Source organism: Saimiri boliviensis, chromosome 5 (assembly GCF_048565385.1).
Source record: "Saimiri boliviensis isolate mSaiBol1 chromosome 5, mSaiBol1.pri, whole genome shotgun sequence".
Taxonomy (NCBI): Eukaryota; Metazoa; Chordata; class Mammalia; order Primates; family Cebidae; genus Saimiri; species Saimiri boliviensis.
This window is the reverse complement of record NC_133453.1, coordinates 14,300,977-14,327,773: the sequence shown is the minus strand read 5'-3', so window position 1 is coordinate 14,327,773 and position 26,797 is coordinate 14,300,977. Positions and strand designations below refer to the sequence as shown.

The window sequence follows — 26,797 nt, the reverse complement described above, 5'->3', positions numbered from 1 at the left end:
TTTTTTAAAAGTCTATGTTAAGTCCTTTTAGACTATGTCTACTTTATAGAAGTAAGAATGTTGCCTATCCTGATTTACAAAATGATTTTATGAGTCATACTCTCCAAATAAATGTTTTCTAGAGAGTGATTTTGTTAAGGCATTTTCTCAGAAGCCATCCTGTGAAGGATTCTTCCTGAAAGCCTTCGGAACTTGTTCCACCAACTGTAGATGACTTCTTTTGGTATCTTCCCATCCTAGGTCTGAAACATAAATATGCAACCATTGTCTGTCCTTGTAAGGGTAAAGGGATAGTGACCAGTGACTCTGTTGATAAGAAAGGACCAGATTAAAGGCCAAAATCTATTTCCCTGATTCTTACTGAATTTGCCCTTAAATGAAGTATAGGCAAAAAGCGCTTGCAAAAGTAATTGAGAAACTATTTTAAACCTTCTGTGATTTTCTACAAGGAGTTATCTCAACTAAAATAACTTATAAATCATAAACTTCAATGGAGGTACAACTGTCAAATTAAAATTTGAATATTCACTTCTCTAGAAGTTACAGCTGCTGAAAGTAATCAGACTTTTTGTATCCCCACCATGACCAGTAAAAATAAAAATGAATGTTCAATCAGTTAACCTGCAATTCTCCACTCCGCTAATACAGAATTATATTTCCACACTCTTGCCATTGCCTTGTGGTGGGTGGAGTGTACTTCCCCGCCCTTTTACCCAGGGTTTGGTCATGTGACTTGCTTTGGGCATTAGGAAATGAATGATCCTGATGCAATCAGATGTGTGGAGGGAATCTGTAAGCTGAGCCAGCCCCCTTGCAATTCTTTAATCACATGAGAAAAGCCTGGCCTTGCAATGAGATGCATGTTGCAACCCCAAAACTTAACTTGGAGCTACACTCTAAGCCAACAGAGACTATCTTAGATCAGCTAAACCCAATCAACCTGCAGACTCATAAGATAGAAAATAAGTATTTGCTGTTGTAGCCCACCAAGATTTTGAAATTATTTACACATTATTGTCATGAAATCTAATGGTAGAAAGAGTAACAGAGAGTCAGGCCATCATTCATACTTGTAATTAATGGGTAGTGAACTCTAAAGAAATAAAGAAGAGTTAGGCAAAATATCTTAGATTGATTTTGGGTTTAATTCATCTAAAAATAAGTGATTGATTCAAATGAAGCTGTTGCATGAAAGTGTAAACAGGGACAGAGATATTTGGGCATTTTTTTCAAACATTTCTAATCAGATGTTGGAAAGTAAAACTTATAATAAGTTTTTTAAATGATCATTTTTTAACTCAAGGCTCAGGAAAGGAAAGAAGATACAGTTTTAAAACTTTCAAGGGGCAGACATTTTAACTGATATGTGAGCAAATCAAGGTAAATCTTGTTGCATAAAGATTTGAAAAGCCCATCTGGAGTGTTCTCAAACCAGCAGACTAGAGGCCCAGCTACGAATTACTACAAATGCTGTTTTCCCCTATCCATGGTCCCTTGAAACTTTGGAAATAACTTTGGAAACATTCTAACTAGTTGTCTGAGGATTCACTATTGGTTGCTCTCTCTTGCTGGTTCTTTTACTCCGGGAAGTATGTAAGGCAGTAACTTCTCATTGATACTACCTGGAGGTCCATCAAAACCTGGAGGACCTGGCCTCCCAGGGTAGGTCACGTTGCAAGAAACTGTGTCACCTGCAATGAGAAAAGAAAAGCGGCATTCACATAACTGATAGCTCAGGACAATGCGAGACTGTCTCAATGACAACTTGTGCAAGATATTTTTCTGTATAATATATGTAGAAGTCAAAGAAAAAGACGACTCCCAAGGATCATTAGATCCCTTAAGCTGCTTTCATATAGAATTTGTAGGTTTTTCCTGAAATCTGAATTTCAACTGTCAGAGGACTTATAAACATAATGAAGAAAAGAAATATATTGATTCTAAAAAGCATAAGTTTTAACAACCTAGAAAAAATAAGGTAGATGATAATAATGTAATGGAGATGTATTACATGGGTAGTAGATAATAATAATAATGTAATGGAGATCTATTACATGTATATCTAACACAATACAATGAGAAGCTTTGATGAATCATGAAATAGCAGCAGGTGTTTAGAAGATCTGGCTCTTACTATGAACACAGGGAAATTGTGCAAATGAAGAGGTTGGGCTAGATGTGAAAAATAGCTAGCAATTATTGGGGGCCACATGCTTCAAACATATTGTCTCATTTTTCTAATGGCTTTGCAATCTAGTTAGTATCATCCCCCATGTTAAAGAAATGTTTAAAGAAACTTAAAAAGCAATTCAGGGTATGAACAGAACATTTTCTAAAGAGATAGATATCATCAATAAGACACCAAAGTTTGGGTCTGTCAGTTCCTCTCTCCTAAAATGGAATGTTTCTCTTTTATAATAGAAATAATGTCTTGTAATACATTTCTTTATATGCTCCTAGATCAATGATATATGAGATGAATAAAAATAACCTTAGATTTTTGGGGGGTTGTAGACTATGAATTTATACCTTATCAAATACCAACGTACTTGCTTGCCTTTCTATGCTGTCAAAACAAGAACTAAGGATATTAGTTTATTCTAAAACTTCACAATTAGCAATGTAACTCAAGATATATATATACATATTTTAAAAGAAAAAAACTTAAACTTTTTTTGAGTACCTTAAGAGTTTTCAGTTATAATCCTGAAAGTCATTTTATTGTTTGAAATTCACATAACTGTAAAATATATTTAAAATACCTTCTTTTTTCACACTAGAATGCCAACAAATAGTTTTTCATGGACAATGATAGTTTAAATGACATACTAGTTTTTAAAAGTTAATATATATAGTATTATCTCAAAAGACTATAAAAAATAATTGTATACTTTGATTATGCATATATAATATATACATATATGCAATTTTAATATAGTCAGATTGTATGCATTCATACTAAGAAATGAAGGAAAAGCAATTTTGGTATGTCAGATAAATAGAACAACAAATATATTTTAGCATCTTAAGAATTTATTTTAAATATTGATTGTGCTGTAATGCTTTTATTTAGCAAGGCCCAAGGTTTGAACAGTGCCTGGATGAAATTTTACCTAGTTATTATGCCATAGCTATAATAACTTTGCCAAGAAGAGACTCATTTTGGCTTCCATGATTTCATGTGACATTCTACCACAAAAATATTCAAAATTCCTTACTAGGTGAAAACATCATAAATAAAATTAAAAAGCAATTCAGGGTATGAACAAAAAATGTCTCTAGACAGATAGATATCATCAAGAAAAGCCAATCAAAACTCTGACAAATAATAGACATACTGAAGGAATTACAAAATGCAGTGGAAAGTTTTAACAATAGACTAGAACAGGTAGAAGAAATAATTTCAGAGCTCAAAGACAAGGCTTTTGAATTAATCCAATAAGACAAAAATAAAGAAGAAAATAAATGAACAAGTTTTTAAGACATACGGTATTATGTAAAACAGCCAAACCTAAGAATAATTAGTATTCCTGAGGGAGAAAAGAAAAGAACTAATTAGAAGAAACAATTGAGGAAAACTTCCCTGGTCTGACTATAGATCTAGATATTCAAAGCCAAGAAGCTTAAAAAACACATGAAAAATTCATTGAAAAAAGATCTTCACCAAGCCATGTAGTTATCAGGCTATGTAAGATCAAAATGAAGGCAAGAATTCCAAGAGCAGTGAGACAAAAGCATCAGGTAAGTTGTAAATGAAAACCTATCAGACTTACAACAGACTTCTCAGCAAAAACCTTACAAGCCAAAAGGGATTTGGTCCTATCATCAACCTCCTTAAACAGAACAACTGTCAGCCAAGAATTTCATATCCCACAAAACTAAGTTTCATAAATGAAGGAGAAATAAAGTCATTTTCAGACAAGAAAATGCTGAGGAAATTTGTCACTACCAAACATGCACTACAAGAAATGCTAAAAGGAGTTCTAAACCTTGAAACAAAAGCCTGATGTCCACCAAAATCGAACCTCTTGAAAGTTTAGAACTCACAGGGCCTATAACACAATAAAAAGAAAACTATCTGGGTAACAACATGATAAAGAGAACAGTACCACACATCTCAATATTCATGTTCTGTTGAGTATAAATTCTCCACTTAAAAGATACAGGATGACAAAATGGACAAAAACACCACAATCTAAATATCTGCTGTCTTTAAGAGACTCATCTAACACAGAAGGATTCATATAAACTCAAGGTAAAAGGGTAGGAAAACGTATTCCACGCAAATAGAAACCAAAAGCAAGCAGGGATAGCTATTCTTATTTCAGAAAAAAACAGACTTCAAAATAACAAAAGTAAAAACAAAAAGACAAAGATGGTCACTAAATAATAATAAAACAATCAATTCAACAAGAAGATACTACAATCCTAAATTTATATGCACCAAACACTGGAGCTTTTAGATTCATAAAGCAATTACTACTAGATCTAAGAAATGAGATAGCAAAACAATAATAGTGTGAGACTTCAATACACCACTGGCAGCACTAGACAGAGCTTCAAGACAGAAAGTCAAAAGAGAAAAAATGGATGTAAGTGACATACTAGAACAAATTGTCTTAACAGACATTTACAGAACATTCTACCCAAGAGCTCTAGAATATACATTCCTCTCAGAAGCATGGAACATTTTCCAAGACAGACCATACGATAGGCCACAAAACAAGTCTCAAAAAATTTTAAATAATTGAAATCATATCAAGTATCTTCTCAGACCACAGTAGAATAAAACTAGAAATCAACTCCAAAAGGAATCCTCAAAATTATACAAATACATGGAAATCAAATAATCTGCTCCTGAATATCTGGGTTAACAATGAAATCAGGATGGAAATTTAAAAATTACTTGAATTGAATGATAATAGTGACATAAGTTATCTAAACTACTGGAATGCAGCAAAAGCGGTGGTAAAAGGAAAGTTTATAGAGCTAAATGCCTATATCAGAAAGTCTGAAAGAGCACCAATTGACAGAACTAGAGAAACAAAAATATACTAAACTTAAAGCTAGAAGAAAAGAAATAACAAAGATCAGAGAGAACTTAATGAAACTCATACAAAAATAAATACAAAAGGTGAATGATTAAAAAGCTGATTCCTTAAAAAAAAAAAAATCAATAGACCATTAGCTAGATTAAACAAGAAAAGAAGAGACAGGATCAAAATAAGCTCAATTAGAAATGAAACTGGAGACATTACAAGCAACACCACAGAAATACAAAAGATCATTCAAAACTACTATGATTACTTTTATGCACACAAACTAGAAAACCTATAGTAAATGCACAAATTCCTGGGAATGTCCAACCCTACTAGATTAAATCAGAAAGAAATAGAAACCTTAAACAAATCAATAACAAGCAGTGAGACTGAATCAGTAATTTATAAATTTCCAACAAAGACACCCCAGGATCAAATGGATTCATAGCTGAATTCTACCTAGACATTCAAAGAAAAGGATTTGTACAAATTCTACTGAAACTATTCCAAAAGATTGATAAAGAAGGCATCTTCCCTAAATCATTCTATGAAGCTAATATCACCCCGATACCAAAAACAGGAAAAGAACACACACACACACACACACACACACACACACACATGCACAAACTACAGACCAATTTCTTTGATGAACATAGACGCAAAAATCTTCAACAAAATACTAGCTAAATGAATTGAACAGCATATCAAAAAGATAATTCATCATAATCAAGTGGGCTTCATCCCAGGGATGCAGGAATGCTTTAACATATGCAAGTTAATAAATGTGATCCATCACATAAACATAATTAAAAACAAAAACCATATGATTATTTCAATAGATGCAGAAAAAGCGTTTGACAAAATCTAGCATCCCTTTACAACAAAAACTCACAACAAACTAGGCATATAAGGGACCTACCTCAAAATAATAGAAACCATATATGACAAACCCACAGATAACATCATACTGAATGAGAAAAAGTTGAAAGCATTCACCCTGAGAACAGGGACAACACAAAGATGACCATTTTCACCACTCCTATTAGTTCTGAAAGTACTAGCCAGAGCAATTAGGCAAGAGAAATAAATAAACAGCATCAAAATTGAAAAAAAGGAAGTCAGACTATCACTGTTTGCAGATAATATGATTGTACACCTATAAAATCCTAAGGACTCTTCAAAAAGACTCTTAGATTTGATAAACCAATTCGGTAAGGTCTCAGGTTGTTGTACACAAATCAGTAGAACTGCTATACACCAACAATCAAGTTGAGAATCAAATCAAGAACTCAATTTCTTTTAAAACAGCTGCAAAAAATAAAATAAAATACCTAAAAATATACTTAACCAAGGAGGTGAAAGTGCTCAAAAAGGAGAACTATAAAACACTGTTGAAAGAAATCATAGATGACACAAACAAATGGAAACGCATCCAATGCTCATGAATTGGGATAGTCAATATTGTGAAAATGACCATACTGTCAAAAGTAATCTACAGATTCAATGTAATTCTCATCAAAATATGAAGATCATTTTTCATAGAATTAGGAAAAACAATCCTAAAATTCATATTGAACCAAAAAAGAGCCTGAATAGACAAAGCAATTAGAAAAATTATAGTCAAAAGAGCAAATTTGGAGACATTGCACTACTGAACTTCAAATTATACTACAAGGCTACAGTTACCAAAATAGCATGGTACTAGTGTAAAAGTAGGCACATAAACCAATGGAACAGCATAGAGAATCCAGAAACAAAGCCAAATACATACAGCTAACGGATCTTCAACAAAGTATATAAAAACAATACACTGGAGGATGGACACCCTATTTAATTAATGGTGGTGGGAAAACTGGCAAGCTACATGTATTAGAAGAAGAAAACTGGATTCCTATTTCTAACCTTACATAAAAATCAACCCAAGATGGATCAAAGACTTAAATATAAGATCTGAAACTACAAAAATTCTGGAAGACATCATTGGAAAAACTCTTGCAGACATCGGCCTAAGAAAAGAATTTGTGAATAAGACCCCAAAAGCAAATGTAAGAAAAACTAAATAAATAAATGGGACCCAATTAAACTAAGAGGCTTCTGCACAGCAAAATAAATAAGTGAATGGAATAAAAAGAAACCCACAGAATGGGAGAAACTATTTGCAAACTACGCATCCAACAAAGGACCAGTATCTGGAATCTAAAAAGAACTCAAATCCCCAAGAAAAAAGCAATAATCCCATTAAAAAGTGGGGGGAAAGGATACTGATAGACATTTCTCAAAGGAAGATATGCAAACGGCCAACAAACATATGAAAAAATGCTCAACATCACTAACCATTAGGGAAATGCAAATTAAAACTGCAATGAGATATCACCTTACTCCTGAAAAAAATGGCCGTTATTTAAAGGCAAAAAATAGTTGGCATGGATGTGGAGAAAAGGAAACACTTACATAGTGCTGATGGAAATGTAAATTAGTAAAACCTCTGTAGAAAATAAGTATGGCAATTCCCTAAAGAGCTAAAAGTAGATCCACCATTCGACCCAGCAATCCCACTACTGGGTATCTTCCCAAGGAAGAGAAGCCATTATATGAAAAAGACACTTACCCATGTATGTTTATAACAGCACAATTTACAACTGCAAAAATGTGGCACCAACCTAAGTGCTCATTGACTAATGAGTAGAAAACAAAGTGGTAGACAAAACTCATGGAATACTATTCAACCATTAAAAGAAACAAAATAATGGCTTTTGCAGCAACTTAGATGGAGCTGGAGGTCATAATTCTAAGTGAAGTAACACAGGAGGAGAAAACCAAAAACTGTATGTTCTCACTTACAAGTGGGAGCTAAGTGAAGAGTATGCAAAGGCATAAAACTGATATAATGGACGGCAGAGACCCGGAAGGAGGAGGGTGTCCCAAGACTAAACCAGGAAGAAGTCAAATCCCTGAATAGACCAATCTCAAGTTCTGAAATTGAAACAATAATTAATAGGCTACCAAGCAAAATAAGCCCAGGACCAGATGGATTCATAGCCAAAGTCTACCAGAGGTACAAAGGGGAGCTGGTATCATTCCTTCTGAAACTATCCTAAACAACAGAAAAAGAACTCCTCCCTAACTCATTTTATGAAGCCAGCATCATCCTGATACCAAAAATCCTGGCAGAGACACAACAAAAAAAAGAAAATTTCAGGCCAATATCCCTGATGAACTTCGATGTGAAAATCCTTGATAACACACTGGCAAACCAAATCCAGCAGCACATCAAAAAGCTTGTCCACCACAATCGAGTTTGCTTCATCCCTGGGATGCAAGGCTGGTTCAATATATGCAAACCAATAAACATAATTCATCACATAAACAGAACCAATGAAAAAAACCACATGATTATTTTAACAGATGCAGAAAAGGCCTTTGATAAAATTCAACATTCCTTTTTGCTAAAAACTCTCAATAAACTAGGTAATAATGGAACATATCTCAAAATAATAAAAGCTATTTATGACAAACCCATAGCCAATATCATACTGAATGGGAAAAAGCTGGAAGCATTCCCTTTGAAAACCAGCACAAGACAAATATGCCCTCTCTCACCACTCCTATTCAACATAGTATTAGAAGTTCTGGCCAGGGCAATCAGGCAAGAGAAAGAAATAGAGGGTATTCAAATAGGAAGAGAAGAAGTCAGATTGTTTCTGTTTGTGGATGATGTGATTGTATATTTAGAAAATCTCATCATCTCAGCCCAAAGATTCCTTAAGCTAATATGCAACTTCAACAAAGTCTCAGTATACAAAATCAAATGTGCAAAAATCACAAGCATTTCTATACACCAACAATAAACAATCAGAGAACCAAATCATGAGTTAATTCCCATTCATGATGGCTACAAAGAGAATAAAATGCTTAAGAATACAACTTACAAGGGATGTGGAGGACCTCTTCAAGGAGAACTACAAACCACTGCTCAAGGAAGTAAGAGAGGACACACACAATGCAAAAACGTTCTACGCTCATGGACAGGAAGTATCAATATTGTGAAAAGGGCCATACTGCCCAAAGTAATTTAAAGATTCAACACTATTCCTATCAAGCTACCATTGACTTTCTTTACAGAATTAGAAATAACTACTTTAAATTTCATATGGAACCAAAGAAAGAGCATGTATAGCCAAGATAATCCTAAGCAAAAAGAACAAAGCTGGAAGCATCATGCTACCTCACTTCAAACTATACTACAAGGCTACAGTAACCAAAACAGCATGGTACTGATACCAAAACAGATGTACAGATCAATGGAACAGAACAGAGACCTCAGAAATAACACCACACATCTACAACCATCTGATCTTTGTCAAACCTGACAAAAATAAGCAACGGCAAAAAGATCCCCTATTTAATTAATGGTGCTGGGAAAATTGGCTAATCATATGTGGAAAACAGAAACTGGACCCCCTCCTTACACCTTATACAAAAATTAACTCAAGATAGATTAAGGACTTAAATGTAAAACCCAAAACCGTAAAAATCCTGAAAGAAAACCTAGGCAATGCCATTCAGGACATAGGCATGGGCAAAGACTTCATGACGAAAACACCAAAAGCAATTGCAACAGAAGCCAAAATTGACAAATAGAGTCTAATCAAACTAAAGAGCTTCTGCACAGCAAAAGAAACTGTCATCAGAATGAGCAGGCAATCTAAAGAATGGGAAAAAATTTTTGCCATATACCCATCTGACAAAGGGCTAATATCCAGAATCTATAAGGAACTTAATAAATTTACAAGAAAAAACCAATCCCATCAAAAAGTGTGTGAAGGATATGAACAGACACTTCTCAAAAGAAGATATTTATGTGGCCAACAAACACAGAAAAAAGCTCATCATCACTGGTCATTAGAAAAATGCAACTCAAAACCACAATGAAAAACCATCTCACGCCAGTTAGAATGGTGATCATTAAAAAGTCAGGAAACAACAGTTGCTGGAGAGGATGTGGAGAAATGGGAATGTTTTTACGCTGTTGGTGGGAGTGTAAATTAGTTCAACCATTCTGGGAGACAGTGTGGCAATTCCTCAAGGATCTAAAACCATTCAACCCAGCAACCCTATTACTGGGTATATACCCAAAGGATCATGAATCATTCTACTATAAAGACACATGCAAACATATGTTTATTGCAGCACTGTTTACAATAGCAAAGACTTGGAACCAACGCAAATTCCCATCAGTGATAGACTGGATAAAGAAAATGTGGCACATATACACCATGGAGTACTATGCAGCCATAGAAAAGAATGAATTCATGTCATTTGCAGGGATGTGAATGAAGCTGGAAGCCATCATTCTCAGCAAACTAACACAGGAACAGAAAACCAAACACCGCACGTTCTCACTCAAAAGTAGGAGTTGAACAATGAGAACATATGGACACAAGGAGGGGAACAGCACACACTGGGGTCTGTTGGGGGCTGGTGGAAAGGGGGAGGAGAGCATTAGGACAAATATCTAATGTACGCAGGGCTTAAAACCTAGATAATGGGTTGATAGGTGCAGCAAATCACCATGGCACATATATACCTATGTAACAAACCCACACGTTTTACATATGTATTTCAGAACCTAATGTAAAATAAAATTTTTAAAAGGAAAAAGAAAAACATTTGATTACTGAAAAGAAAAAAAGTGAGAGGGTGGAGGAGGGTCTAGGGATACAGAAAACTACACATTAAGTAAAATGTATGCTACTCAGGTGACGGGTACACTAAAATCTCAGAATTTACCACTATATAATTCTTCCATGTAAGAAAAAAACACTTGTACCCCAGAGCTATTGAAATAAATAAATTTTTTTAAATTACCTTTCTGACCCTTCAAGCCATCAGGGCCCCTCACACCTGGGCGGCCTGGAACTCCAGGGTGGCCTCGCTCTCCTGGTGGACCAGGAAATCCCAGTCCTGGGGGCCCCACAGGTCCTGCTTTGCCTGGGGGTCCCAGAGGTCCAGGAAATCCTTTACCACCTGGGGTTGCATCTTCATGATCCCCCTGGGAATGTTATGTCATGAGTCAATTACCAACCATTCAAAGTCCATTAACTCAAAGCAATCATTATAGGTTATAGAAACACATGCAAAAATCCATAATTTCAGGAGACAGTTACTCTGTAGCAAATGTAATTTTAAAATAATTAACAGATATTTCTTAATATTTTAAATATATATTTAAGGTATATAACATATAAATATACATATGACATATATTTATCGAGAGAGAGAGAGAGAGATGGAGTGTCTCTCTGTCATCCAGGCTGGAGTGCAGTGGTGCTATCTCTGCTCACTGCAGTCTCCGCCTCCTGAGTTAAAGCAATTCTCCTGCCTCAGCCTCCCGAGCAGCTGGGATTACAGGCAGCTGCCACCTTACCTGGCTAATTTTTGTATTTTTAGTTGGGACTGGGTTTCACCATGTTGGCCAGGCTGGTCTCACACTCCTGACCTCAAGTGATCTACCCTCCTTGGCCTCCCAAAGGCATCAGCCACTGTGTCTGGCCAAAAAACACATTTTACATCTTTATAAACATGTATATGATATGAGCATGTGTGTTATGCCTCAAATACTAGAAACAATGTGTGTGATATGCCTTAAATACAGAATAAGAGATTTTATGTCAAACCACTCTCTAATATCATATGTCATCAAATGTAGAAATAAGTAGATCAAGGGAGGTGGTGAGATTACAAATCAAATACATTCTGATGTATTTGAAATTGTTTTCCTGCACTCTCTTGAGAAGATACATAGATAGACTCCATCATCCCCCACCCATTTGGGTAAAAGCCTAACAAGTCCTTCTCCCTCCTGCATAAGAATTTGACTTTTGGTTAACTGTCTAGTTCTGTTCCTCTGATAAAAATTAAGATTGTCAACTACATTCCTAGGCAGTATTGCTTTTAGCAAAATCAATCCATAGTTGCAGAATTTGCATCTATCTGGAAGAACTCTGAGGAGCCTTCCTCAGGGGTTCCCTCACTGGCAATTCCTGGTGGGGTCCTCAAAAGCTGTGCAGTGGATAACAGCTCCCATGGGGAAGGAGGCTTGCAAGTCAGGGCTGCCTCCATGTCTGCCATATGTGGCTCTCATCCCTTCTTGCACCCCAACTGATTGAACAGACGCAAGGACTCTCAAATGCAAGGAATATCTGACACTGTCCTGCTGGCATTTTGAGGGACCTTTTATCCTTCTAAATGGCATGGTCTCCAATGTGGTCTGCAGTAGTCTTATGGATCTGGATTGTTTCCATGAATCTAGGAAGACCTCAGTGAACATTGTAGAAATTCCTCTCCCAGTTTGATCTATATAGAACACTGTTTTTTCCTCTCCCAGTTTGATCTATATGGAACACTCATCAATTAGATAAGTACATTATGACAATGTCCACTCAGTGACAACGATTTCTAAGTAGTTCCTTAAGGGGAAGAATTAAATAAGCAGAGATTACCAAGCCTAAAGCAGAGATCATTCTTGTAACCAGGAGAAAGGTCAGAACATACTTGTAACCAGGAGAAAGGTCAGAAAGCTATAAACACCGTCTAAGCCAATTTCCAGGCTTCTCTCTCTTAGTCGCTCGTACTCTGTCTGAAGGGGTTCCTGTAGAATCAGGACATAGTCTTTCCCTATGGCAGCACTCTCAATGGCTTCCCATTATATATGGCAGGCAGCACAGTTTGGTGGAAATAGCATGCACTTTGAAAAGACAGGCAAGTTTTCACTCCTATTTTGCCTACTTGACAGATGGGTAGCCTTGAGTATAAGATGCTAAGCCTCCATTTTCTTACTGTAAAATTGGAAAGGTATTGCTTTATAGAAGATTGCTGTTATGAGGAAAACATCTGACCTGGCTTACGTGACATTGTAAGCATTCAAAACTACTGCATTAGGCCAGGCGTGGTGGCTCATGCCTGTAATCCCAGCACTTTGGGAGGCCGAGGCGGATGGATCACAAGGTCAAGAGATCGAGACTATCCTGGTTAACATGGTGAAACCCCATCTCTACTAAAAATACAAAAAATTAGCTGGGTATGGTAGCTCATGCCTGTAGTCTCAGCTACTCGGGAGGCTAAGGCAGGAGAACTGCTTGAACCCAGGAGGCAGAGGTTGCATTGAGCTGAGATCGCGCCATTGCACTCCAGCCTGGGTAACAAGAGTAAAACTCCATCTCAAAAAAAAAGAAGAAAAAAAGCTATTTTAAGTTTCTAAGCATTGGAACATCTCATCCTCTTCTTTTATGACTTTAATTACCTACACATGATGTCCACCAAAAACATGTCTGAAAAATGCAGCAATATTCTTTATCAGTGAGATTTTTCCATCAGCCAATGCCTTGACTCTGTGGATTTGCATGAGTTCACTCTTTCATGCTCACTACTTTCCCCATGTGCCTCTTCTCTAGGAAACAGAACTGATGCTAAGCATCGGGACCTGAGCTCCATCCTCTACCTGACAGAGTCGACTAAATACATCTAAGATCAGTGGGAACCTTCTAAGATACAAGTTTCTTTCTCAGGAGAAAGTAAGCACCAAGAGAATAATACAAAGGCCAAGGACCGAAAGTCTTGCTAGGACTGAACTGCCACTGAGGATTTTATACCATCTCCAATTATGCCATACCATTTATAACAATCGTCTTTTGGTGTCAGGGTGTGAAAGGTGATTCCAATTTGTGGCATCTTGATATTTTACTGAATTTCAGCTTGGCACATAGAGAAGGGGGAAATACTTGCTTGTATGACCATATAAGAAAGTTAAATTCCAGCAAGAGAAGAATTATACATACTGGGGGTCCTGGATCCCCTTTTTCTCCAGCACGTCCATCCCGACCATGTAATCCCAGCTGCCCTGGAAATCCTGGGGGCCCATCAGGACCTCTTTCTCCTTTGTCCCCTGGGAATAGAGGCCAAAACATATTCAAACTCTTAATAGCAGGGGTAAAGTAGGATAGAGAGGACAAAAAAGAAAGAAAGAAAGAAAGAAAGAAAGAAAGAAAGAAAGAAAGAAAGAAAGAAGAGAGAGAGAGAGAGAGAGAGAGAGAGAGAAAGAAAGAAAGAAAGAAAGAAAGAAAGAAAGAAAGAAAGAAAGAAAGAAAGAAAGAAAGAAAGAAAGTGACCTTGACTCTGGGTTGGTATAGTTTCCTGAGTATCTCAATTGCCCCAGTCACATAAAACATGCCAAAGCCAGAGGGAAGAATGGCTAGAACCATTGAATCTCTTTACCTGGGAAATGCTCCTTTTCCCATCCCAGCAAGGAGCTGGTACGCAAAGGTGCCAGTTACAGAATCTTCCCCTACCTGTGTGAAGCTAAACACAGCATTCTATCCCTGGTCATGGGGAAGGGGGAATGGTTCGTAGTTGGGCACTTGCCTTAAGCTAATCAATCCTTTCTGCAGTTATTTTTCTATTTGGAGCTGACAAAGTGGAACTCTCTCCATCTCTAGATGTAAGAACTTGGAGCTGCCTGGGGGTATGAAAATCAGACTGATGGGAGAAAATATAGATGGTGCAATGTGAGACAAAAGATGCAGGGACAGCCTCCTGATGCCACTGAGGCCTGGATCTGGTTGTCCCAATGCAAACCTGTGATGGCTAATATTAAGTGTCAACTTGACTGGAATGTAGGATGCCTACATGGCTGGTAAAGTGTTTCTGGGTGTGTCTGTGAGGGTGTTGCCAAAGGAGATTAACATTTGAGTCAGTGGATTAGGACAGGAAGACCCACTCCCAATGTGGGTGGGCCCCATACAATTCGCTGCCAGCACAGCTGGAACGAAGCAGGTGGAAGAAAGTGGGATATGCTGGCTTGCTGAGTCTAATGGCTTTCATCTTTCTCCCGTGCCGGATGCTTCCTGCCCTTGGACATCTGTCTCCAGGTTCTTCAGTCTTTGGACTCTTAAACTTACTCCAGTGGTTTGCCAGGGCTCTCGGGCCTTCAGCCACAGACTAAGGGCTACACTGTTGGCTTCCCTAGTTTTGAGGCTTTTGGACTGAAAAGTAGGAAAGCCACTCCTTTTTGGGCTGAGCCACTTCTGGCTCCATGCTCCTCAGCTTGCAGACAGCCTATAGTGGGATTTCACCTGGCAATTATATAAACAATTCTCCTTAATAAACTCCTTCTCATATATGCATATATCCTATTAGTTCTGTCCCTGGAGAAGCCTTGCTAATAAAAAACCTTACCTTTTAATCTTTCACATTTTGTTTAGGTCAATAAATTACTTGAAAAAAAGAAAAACCTATTTCAAGCTGGGCCTCCTTCACTTACAACTAAAATATTATTGACTAATACAGAATACTGTAATGCAGTGACTAAACACCAACCAAGCCAAAAGAGGGCTTGATTCAAATCCAAGTTCACTATAATTAAGATGTGAATGTGTGACTAAAGGAAAATTTATGTTTTCAAATAAGAGGCAGGGGATTTGGCTCCACATCACACAACCCTATGAAGGGCAGGAAGTATTTTTTTAAAGTAATTTCAACCATCCTAAATTGTATAGAATTGATCTGTGGTCACAGAGGAAATTACTGCAAGAGGAGAGTCCATACATCATTCATAAAATAGCAGGGAGTTAAGTGATTGATTATGCTTACCTTTAACTCTTGATACAACCATGTCACCCTTTGCCCCTTTGCTGCCAGGTCGTCCAGATGCACCAGGCTTTCCCTTGGTGAAAAGTAAGAGCAACAAAGTAGACTAATTGTGATGGGTCAACAGTTACATCTGTACATATTGAATCTCTCTCTTCCTCCTAAATCTCGTTAAAGATTCTAGCTTGGCATTCTTGGTCTCGTCCCCCTCCCTGCCTTCCAAGGTAGTCCTGTCTCGCAAAACTGAGGCTCTTGAACTGCATGTAAAATGTAAAAGCTGTTGAAATCTTAATACGATCTGTACCGGAGTTAAGAGGAATAAATTAATGACAGTTTCCTGGGTTTGACAGTGTACTGTGGTTATGCAAATATGCTTATGTTTATGTATCACTGGGGAAGCTGGGGGAAGCATACATGGGAACTTTATGACTGTGCAACCTCTTGTGAGTCAACTACCTCAATTGTTTGTTTTTGTTTTTGTTTTTGTTTTTGTTTTTGAGATGGAGTTTCACTCTTTTTGCCCAGGCTGGAGTGCAATGGCACAATTTCAGCTCACTGCAAACTTTGCCTCCCGGGTTCAAGTGATTCTCCTGCCTCAGCTTCCCAAGTAGCTTTGGACTACAGGCATGCACCGCCATGCCCTGCTAATTTTTGATTTTTAGTAGAGACGGGTTTCGCTATGTTGGCCAGGATGGTCTCCAACTCCTGATCTCACTGCTGATCCCAAAGTGCTGGGATACAGGCGTGGGCCACCACACCAAGCCTTCAAATTAAAATTTATAATTAAAAATTTTTAATTATCGTGGGCTTTGTAATGTGAAATGGAGAGGAAGGAAGAGAGTGGGATAACCACAGAGCTGCCACTGAAGCTGAAGGTAGAGGTTTAAGAATAAGTTTGTAGTGCAAAATGCATGGAAGTGATGTGCCGCTAAGGAAAGTTGATGAGCAGAAGAGGAAATAAAAACCTTTGCTGTAGTTAATATATTTCTTCTGTATAGCAGGTAAATAGCTAATTTTGGCTGATAGGCTCATGATCTCTTAACCACATTGCTCAAAAACTAAACTGAGTCATGCTTTTTAAGTGTTACATATTATTGCATATCAAACCATGTCAAAATTATGGCAACCTGGCTAGGCACGGTGGCTCACATCTGTAATCCTAGCACTTTGAGAGGCCAAGGAGGGTAGATCACTTGAGGCCAGGAGTTTGAGACTAGCCTGGCCAACATGGTGAAACCCCGTCCCTACTAAAAATACAAAAATTATCTGGACATCATGGCACACCTGTAATCATAGCTACTTGGGAGGCAGAGGTTGCAGTGAGCCAAGATCATTCCACTGTACTCCAGCCTGGGTGATAGAGCAAGACTCTGCATCAAAAAGAAAAAAAAAATCTCTATCTCTCTGTCTCTATCTCTATATCTATAACTATATGACCCTATTGTCAGTACATTAGAGTGGCCAAGCACCATATCAAATATCGTTATAGAAACATCATACAGAGTCCAAGGTTACTTACCTAGTGATAGCAATAATAAAAAATCCATGGTCAAGAAATTGGAGAAAAGTAAAAACGATTGAGCAGGCCAGCTGTTTTGCTCCCACAGATGCCACTAACTTGTCATGTTTTCTTTTTTCTTTCTCTTTTTGAGACAGGTTCTCACTTCATCCCCTGGTCTGGAGCGCAGTGGTGCAGTCACAACTCACTGAAGGCTTAAACTCAAGTGATCCTCCTACCTCAGCCTCTCGAGTAGCTAGGACTGCAGGTGCCTGCCATCATGACTGGCTAATTGGTTTTTACTTTTTCGAGTGTAGAGAGGGGGTCTTGCTTTATTGCCCAGGCTGGTCTCAAACTCCTAGCCTTAAGGGATCCTGCTGCTTCTAAAAGTGTTGAGCTTACAAGAGTGAGCCACCACACCTGATCCTGTCTTATCTTCACACAGTCTAACAATGTGTTCAAACAAGCTTAGCTATTTTTTTTTAACTGGACCTAATCATTTATAAGCTGTGAGCTACAGAGGAGAGGAGAGTACCCATAGAGATAAGCACACTGGCATCAGCAATTATCAGGCAGTAATGGTGAAGACAAAGCCAAAAACTCACACAACAGGCATAAAAACTCAAATGGACAGAAGGGTTGGGAGCCTTTTTCCTAGAGAAAAAATATGTCCACACAACTTGATATATCTGATATTGCTCTAGTATACCACCCTGTTTGTAACAATGTCTGCAAACCATCAAAAAGGTGGGTAGAACAAATTTCTTACAATACATTAGAAAGAATTTGAAACCATAAAGTACTAATGTAGGTTTTGTTTTATTCTTATTTTTCCTATACATGCTAGTCATAAGTAGCAATGGGGCTTGGCCAAAGTGTATGGCATATGGTATCCTATCCAATAAATGGATAAAGAAAATGCACTTCTGATGAATAAATTATCAGAACAGAAAACTGTTTGCATAGCATTTGCACCAACATCTTTCCAGAATGAGAAAAAAGTGGTATGCTTAATAAAGAAGACTTTGGTACTTTGGAAGAATGAACCCACCCCAGGAGTCTGAGCAGTTTATTACTTAGCACACTGGAGACTTCGAATGCTTGATGAATTGCTCTAATGCTCTGTAGGTGTAGAATTCTAAGTACTAGTGTAGATCATAGACTTATTTGAGCTAATAAGGAAAAAAATATGAGCTAATAAGGAAAAAAATTATCAATGCTGTTATTGGATTTCATTAAAGAAACAATTACTGAAAACATTAAGGAATCATTTTGAAAACTACATAGAACCAAGCATTACTCTGAGTACTGAGAATACAGCAGTTAACTAGACGATCTTGCCTTCAGGCACTTAGACTCTAGTGAAATAAATGTGTAGCCTAAGAGGTTCCTGGGGTAAAGATTCTTAGCAGCTTCAGCTAGAGAGCTGCTTTTCACAGTCTTAAGACCTGAGATCACCAAACACATTTGCTACTCTAAAAACAGAAAGTCCAGCTGCAACAACTCCTCTCCAGGCTGGGCAAGGTGGTTCACGCCTGTAATCCCAGCAGTTTGGGAGGCTGAGGCGGGAGGACCACCCAAGGTCAGGAGTTTGAGATCAGCCTAACCAAAAAGGTAAAACCCCCATCTCTACTAAAAATACAAAATTAGCTGGACATGGCGGCACATGCCCGTAGTCCCAGCTACTCAAGAGGCTGAGGCAACCGAATCACTTGAATCCCGGAGGCAGAAGTTGCAGCGAGCTGAGATTGTGCCATTGCATTCCAGCCTGGACTACAAAAAATTCCACTTCAAAAAAACAACAACAACAAACCTCTCTGCCAGGTATGTCCTAATTGTTCTATACAGAGTTTAGACAAAAAAAAGGTCAACTTCAGATAGCCACAGGGGCGGCACCTGTTCAGTCCAAAGGAAACAGGTGGGTAGGCATGGGGGGCATCATCCCACAGCCACAGCAAAGGTGGGAAGGCATTAACATTGTATTCATAAATTTTTAGAGTCTCAGGAGAAGCCAGAAACCTCACATTAATAATTCAAAAACAAACACCATGAGGACACAACCAAATATTCCAATAGGTCAGAAATAGCCTGTTTGTTAGTCCATTTTTGTGTTGCTATAAAGAAATACCTGAGGCTGGGTAATTGATAAAGAAAAGAGGTTCATGGTTCTGCAGGCTATACAAGCCTGGCACCAGCATCTGCTCAGATTCTGATGAGGCCTCAGGAAGCTTCCAATCATGGCAGAAGGTGAAGTGGGAAGTCAGTGTATCACATGGTCAGACAGCAAGCAAGAGAGGGAAGCGGGAGGTCCCAGACTCTTTTAAACAACCAGGTCTCCTGTGAAATAACTGGGCAAGAACTCACTCAGCACCAAAGGGATAGAGCTAAGCCATTCATGAGGCATTCCATAACCCAAACACCTCCCACCAGGCCCCACCTCAAACACTGGGGAATACATTTCAACATGAGATTTGGAGGGGGTACACATCCAAACTTTATCAGCCTGTGACAGTCTGCAACTATTGGTGCACCCTGCAGTCTCCGGGACTTTAATTCACTAATATGTACCTTAGCCAGTGCGCAAAACACATGACTCAACTGAATTCTTACCAACAAGGTTCTAAGATGGTGTTGTCATATTTGTTTTATAAATGCTGCAAGTAAAACTCAGAAGACTGCAGAGCTCCCAAATGTCAGAGATGGGATCTGAAGCTGGGTCCACTTGCTCCTAGGCCCTAGTGCCTTGCCCTCACTACAGTATGGTGGCGGGAAATCCCATCCTAGGGAGCACTGTCAGGCTAAGGCAATGAATGCAAAGACTTGGTTCAATTATAGAAAGAATTACACACTACTTAAGCCTACTTTTCTGTTTTCTACTTTTCTACCAATCTGTGGCTGCTGGGGCCAGAGATCAGCAGATGAAAGAGGAGAGAAGGGATGATGGGGAGCCCCCAAGAGCGAGAGCACCCAATAGTCTGCACTACCTTTCATGCTCTCTCTTCTGTCTTCTTCCCTTCCTTCTTTCCTTTGTTTTCTTTTCTCCTTCCTTTCTTTCTTTCCCTTCTCTTCTCTCACCTCCCCTTCTCCTCCTGCTCCATTCTCTACCCTTCCCTTCCCTAGTGCCCCATTGTATGACCCTGGCCCCTGACTATGACCACAATGTGATAAATTTAAAGCAGAGAAGCCATATGGACAGAATCACATACACAACAGACAGCAGAAATGTGGCCAGTCTACAAAGGTAAGCCCTAGAGCAACTGAAGTAAGTAAACCTTATCCATGATAACCCTAAATAAACAAGCAGTCCATACTCAAAGATGTTAGCCCTAAATAGCAACCCAACAGGAAGCCACAAAAATATTTTAGGACCATTAAAATCTTCACCAAGAAGATTAAGTAGCAACACACACAGAAATGACTATAGTAAAATGTTGGATTTAAAAAGCAGACAATAAAATGGAAATTACTTAACAATTGCAACCATGCTCATGCACATACATGCGTTAAGGACCCAGCTTCTGTTGAGTAGAGGTGGCCAGTGTCCTTTGTCTATGTGACAAGGTACTGCTGGGACACCTTAATCATTACCTTCACTTAAGGCCCTCAGGTTAGAACCTTATTTTCATGATATTTTCTGGGGAAAATGGAAAAGAGTCATTTGGGACTTGATGATCAAGTTCCAGGCCATTCCAGGATTGAGCTTTTTTAATAAGGAGGGGACAGAGTGCTCTCTCCAGCCACCGCAGGAGTACCCCACTGGGCAGTGCTTTCATTCTGAGCAATCAGACAGCTGAGAGGCTTTGCCTCAACCTGGGCCATCTGTAACTTTCACCAAATGGGAACCAATTTGAGATCAATTCATCAATATCACGTAAACTCTGACAAAGCCAGCATTTATATCCCCAGTCTGAACCTCTCATCCAAATCCTTAAGTTGAATACCATCCTACTGCCTACTTGACTTCTTGCTTGCTTTTCTAATACGCACCTCGAACTTGAAATGTCTCAAATAGAACTTTCTTTCCTCACCCTATGCCATTCCTTCCCATCTCAGTACATGGCAACTGCCTTCTTCCACTGGCTCAAACAAAAAACCCTGGTTCTGTCCTTGACTTCTCTTTTCCTTACATCCTATGTCCAATCTAACAGCCAACCTGTTGGCTCTACCTTCAAAATACATCCAGAATCTGACCACCTTGCACCACACCCAGCACCACTACAATAAGGTATTGGTTGACATATCTCACCAGGATTACATAGCAGCCTCCCAGCTAATCTCCCCGCTAATGTCCCCTGTCCATACCGTCTATGCCCCACAGAGCAACCACAGTGAGCAATCCATTTAAAAGTATTGTCTCTCTCTTCTTAAAACTCTCCCCTGGCTGTTCCATGTCATCTAGAGTAAAGGCTCAGATCTGACCCATCTGTAAAGCCCCATGCTCTGCAACCCCTCCTAACCTCAAGCCAGTTCTCTGACTTCATCTCCTGCTCTTCCCCTCTCTCTTCACTTGAGCTACAATAGATACTGATGGCCTTTATCACACCTGATGTACTGAATATTTTCTTGCTGATCTGTTAGATGGTCTGTATCCTCTCTGAAGCTCTAGGAGGGCAGAGATTGGGCTCTGGTCCCTGCTGTATCCCCAGCACCTGAAACAAGGCCTAGAACATAGTAGACACTCGATAATACTAATTCATTGAATAAGTAAACAAGGGATGAATGGATGAATAAATATATGGTTTTTGTAGTCATTAATATAAAGCATATATCACACTATAAATTAGAAAGAGGCACCTTGATTTTTATCTCTACATGTTTGATATGGTTTGGCTTTGTGACCCCACCCAAATCTCATCTTGAATTGTAATCTCCATGATCCCCATGTGTCGAGGGAGTGACCTGGTAGGAGGTGATTGGATCATAGGGAGGGTTTCCCCTGCCGCTGTTCTCATGATGGTGAGTGAGGTCTCATGAGATCTGATGGTTTCATAAGGGGCTCTTATCTCTGTCACCTGCTGCCATGTAAGACATGCCTGCTTCCCCTTCCACCATGATTGTAAGTTTCCTGAGGCTTCTCCAGCCATGTAGAACTGTGAGTCAATTAAACCTCTTTCCTTAATGAATTACCTAGTCTCAGATAGTATCTTTATAGTAGGTGAAAATGGACTAATATAGTGTCTCCTTTACTGGAAAGACGACTGGTAAGGGGTACTCACTGGTAGCCCTGGAGGTCCTTCAGCACCAGGAGGTCCTGGGTCACCTTTTGTTCCAAGCCAGCCAGGGAGCCCCAAGTCTCCCTTACTCCCCTGCCTCCCAGGAAGTCCTGGAGGGCCAGGAGGGCCCATGGGACCAGGCTCGCAGGCACAGAGTCCTTCATTTCCTAGACAGAGGATCAACGGCAGATTTGTCATATTTCCTGAATAAAATCCCCAATAAAGGCTTTACTGTACAAAACCAATAGCATAAATGAAGAACAAAGAATCTGATATGCATAATTCTTATTGCAGACAATTAAGAGTACATGCTGTGGGGGCTGGGTGTAGCATGGGGTACTGTGTGGGGTGCCTAGACATGAGATATGGGGTGGGTATACCATTTCTAACAAATGGAGGGTTTTGTTCCTTAATAAATTTATCCTGACAAATTTTAGGGGAAGAGCTGACACCCAATTCTACTGAAGAAATGTTAAAAATAATACAACTTTCTTTATTTTTAAAAGTTTAAAGGCCTGTTCTTTGGTTCCTCCTGAAAAAAACCTAAAAACATTAATTGGTGAGCACACAAACCCTAAACAATTAAGGAGACAAAATAATACATGAAGAAGGATTTTGATTGCATTGAATATTATAATTGATAATTCACCACAATGCATTTTCCAATTATCAAGACTTTTTGTCTTAAACAAATGTCTTTAAGGTAGTCGGACTCCTCATCTGTATTGATGTGGTCACACCCACCTGACTCACTTGCCCAGAATGGCTCCAAACAATTTAGAGTGAAGAAACAGAGAGACAGGCAGTTGATGAGTCTGGGAAATATAGGATCCACAAAAATCAAACATCAATACTGTTCTATCACTGCCACTCTCAAGAAATCAAGAGAACCTTGTAAGCAACGTCACCATTTGCAGGCAAATTTATTGGCAGGCAAGTGTTTCCTTTATACTCTAAGGCACAAGGCTTTGACTTTTCAGTGACTTTTAATCGCATCGCATTTAATGGAGCACTCTAGTAGGTGACTGAGGTGGGTAACAAATCTGAATGAAATGCCACATCACACATCTCAGAAATGCCCCCGATCATCCATGTGTGGTTGTCTTCTAGAAATTCTACCTTTGGTTCCTACTTGCCTTTTTCTCCTTTTGATCCTCTTCCTCCTGGAGGACCCACTTTGCCTTTTATTCCTTGTGGCCCAGGGTTCCCAACACTACAGTATGTCACTGTGAAGGGAGTAAAGAGGTGGGCAGAAAGAATCACATAATTTTTCTGACTCTCCTCTACAGAACAAGTGACTTTTGCACTCATATCCTCCCCGATGTGTTTCCTTTCCTGGGCACATTCTTTGTTCCCTTGCTTTCCTAGGATTCTTTCTGTCTGAAATAAGCATATACAAACATATAGATGATGCAGTGATTATGGCATGCTTCTGCTACCATAACCGTTGATAAGGACAACCCTAATCTCAGCCCTAAATTAGTGGGCTGCAAAACAAGACAATGGACAACAAAAGAAAACAAACAAATAAACAGAAAACTGGAGTCAGTGTATGGCAAAGATATTCCCCCCTCAGTTATCAATCCTTAGCTAGTGAAGAAAATGTAAAGCATAAATTTTGTAAAAACAAAATTTCAGAGATGTCTGTTAAAGATGACTGATAAAATGCAAACAGTAAGTTTGGCGTCCTCCCCAAATCCCGGTACAGTAAAAGAATATTATAAAAAACAGCCAGGTGCAGTGGCTCACACCCATTATCCCAGCACTTTGGGAGGACGAGGCAGGCAGATCACAAGGTCAGAAGTTCAAGACCAGCCTGGCCAACATAGTGAAATCCCATCTCTACTGAAAATACCAAAAATAGCTAGGCATGGTGGCACATGCCTGTAGTCCCAGCTGTTTGGGAGACAGGAGAATTGCTTGAACCTGAGAGGTAGAAATTGTGGAGCTGAGATCGTGCCACTGCACCCTAGTCCGAGCAGTAGAGCGAGACTCTGTCTCAAAAAAAAAAAAAAAAAAAAAAAAGAAAAGAAAAGAAAGAGCATGAACCTGCTTCGTGCAGCAGCTCACACCTGTAATCCCAGCACTTTGAGAGGCTGAGGTGAGTGGATCATTTGAGGTCAGGAGTTCATGGTGAAATCCCATCTCTATTAAAATTGTAAAAATTAGCCAGCCATGGTGGTGTGTGCCTGTAATCCTAGCTACTTGAGAGGCGGAGGCAGGAGAATAGCTTGAACCTGGGAGGCAGAGGTTGCAGTGAGCTGAGATTGTGCCACTGCACTTCATCCTGGGTGACGGAATGAGACTCTATCTCAAAATAAATAAATAAATACAAATAAATAAGCATAAACCCACAGGTCAAGGAAAAAGGGAGAAGAACATCAACAACAACAACACGTAAAAGAACTTAGCAGATCCTTTAAAAAAATAAAGAAAGCTGAATTTGATGCATGAAGCTTAGAAAGCTGAGAAAGAACTTGATTTATCCCAGAAATGTTCTCCTAAAATTCATGAAAAAAAAACTCTGGAAGAACAACAGAGAGGTCCAAAACAGGATGATTTGTTCACAAAAACAGTTAGACTAAAAAATCCCCTCCCTGAAACTGGCAGCAGAAAATGACAATAGATCCCCCATAACCCTACCCCAACCCCCAAAAATGGAAGAAATACATATTGCAGCAAGGTATTTTAATGTATTTTATAGTTAAAACAGCAGATGAGGGAGGGTATTGGATCCCTGAAACATGAACAGCCTGCTACAAAAGGAAACATTAAAAGAAAAAAACAGCAGTTGAACATTCTTGAAATTAAAATAGATAAATAGGTCATGAGAGCAGAAATTTAAAAATTCAGGTGGAGGATTGGAATATAGACTTGAGAAAATCTCCCAGGAAGTGTTACAGAAAAATAAACAGGTGAAGAGTAATAGAGTAAAGGTTAAAAAAAATGTCATGAAGGTTTCCTGACAAATAAATAGAGTCCAGAAAGAGAAAAAAAGAGGAAAAAAATGGAGGAGACAATGTTTTCAAAGGACGCTTGATCTCTTCTCAGCCTTTTGGCTAAGATCAAATGCAAAGAAACATTTGAAGAAACTTTTTCAGAAAAGATATAGAGCCAGGCACAGTGGCTCACACCTGTCATCTCAGCACTTTGGGAGGCCAAGGTGGGCAGATAATCTGAGGTCAGGAGTTTGAGATCAGCCTGGCCAACATGGTGAAACCCCACCTCCACTAAAAAATGCAAAAAATTCGCTGGGTGTGGTGGCACATGCCTATCATCCCAGCTACTCAGGAGGCTAAAGTAGGAGAATTGCTTGAATTGGGAAGGCAGAGGTTTCAGTGAGCCAAGATTGTACAATTGTACTCCAGCCTGGGCAAGAGTAAGACTCCGACACAGGAAAAGAAAAAAAAAGAGAAAAGAAAAGAAAAGAGAAAAGAAAAGAAAAGAAAAAAGAAAGGCAGGCTACATGCCTGCCACTGACTGAGTGCAAGCCAGTGCAAATGTACCCACACAAAGGCAAATCAAGTGGAATTTAAGACCATGAAAACAACAAAAAAAAGTGTCCTATGAGCTTCCAGAAAGGAAGACAGATTTCAAACAAAAAAAATCAAGCATCTAAATGTTATGAGTTCTCAGTAGCCAACCCTGAAAGCTAGGAAACAATAGAAAATGCCCTCAAAATCCTGAGGGAGAAAGATTTCCTACCTAAAATTTTATACTCAGCCAAACTAGCAAAGTCCACAGCACAATTAAGGCATTTTCAGACAAGCAAGATCTCCCAACTTTACCCTTTTATTTACACTTTTTCCCAGGAAGTACAATGAGGTAATAAAGCATTTAAAAATATATGGAAAACAGAGAGCACCAGAGAAAGAGAGAGGATAGAGTAAAGAAAGTCTCAAGATATTGGTAAAGGAAGATCTCAAGACAGTATTCTGGCAACAAGTTTAAAAAAAAAAGAAACCTGATCTAATTTGAACAATTCAAAAAGCTGCGGGAGAGATTTATTCAAGAGATAATACCAATAGAATAGTTAATGAGTTAGAGTGTATAATGATAAAATTTACATAATTCTGAGCAGTTTGAGGTTAAATTTTAAGTACATTGAAAACCAAGCAAACAGACAAAGGAAACAAGACAATTGACAGAATATTCTGGAAAAGCAATAGTTTATACTATTAGAAGGCTCAGCTGGTGAATAGCCCTTATATAACCAACTATTCAGTGTACACTCTGAATATTTATGTAACCAAAATTGTGACAATAATTGTATTGTAGTTTATGGGAGTAGAAAATGTGCACATGTGGGGTGGGGGGTGAATGAAAGCTAAATTTATCTTCCATAGAGGAAAGTCAAAAGATAATGCTGAATTGGAAAAATTGAGAAATAGCAATACAAA

The 26,797-nt window shown here is 38.8% G+C and overlaps 1 protein-coding gene across 1 annotated transcript in view; it reads right to left on the bottom strand.

Annotated features, from left to right (window-relative positions):
* The window catches only part of COL4A4 (collagen type IV alpha 4 chain), a 140,384-nt gene that overhangs the window by 57,312 nt on the left and 56,275 nt on the right, over positions 1–26,797 (bottom strand). The window contains exons 21-26 of the mRNA XM_074400162.1: positions 23,534–23,623; positions 22,401–22,564; positions 15,690–15,762; positions 13,880–13,986; positions 10,911–11,094; positions 1,623–1,691 (exon numbers count right to left, since the gene is read on the bottom strand). Coding sequence (XP_074256263.1) covers positions 1,623–1,691; positions 10,911–11,094; positions 13,880–13,986; positions 15,690–15,762; positions 22,401–22,564; positions 23,534–23,623 — 687 coding nt within the window. The remainder of the gene's footprint in view (positions 1–1,622; positions 1,692–10,910; positions 11,095–13,879; positions 13,987–15,689; positions 15,763–22,400; positions 22,565–23,533; positions 23,624–26,797) is intronic.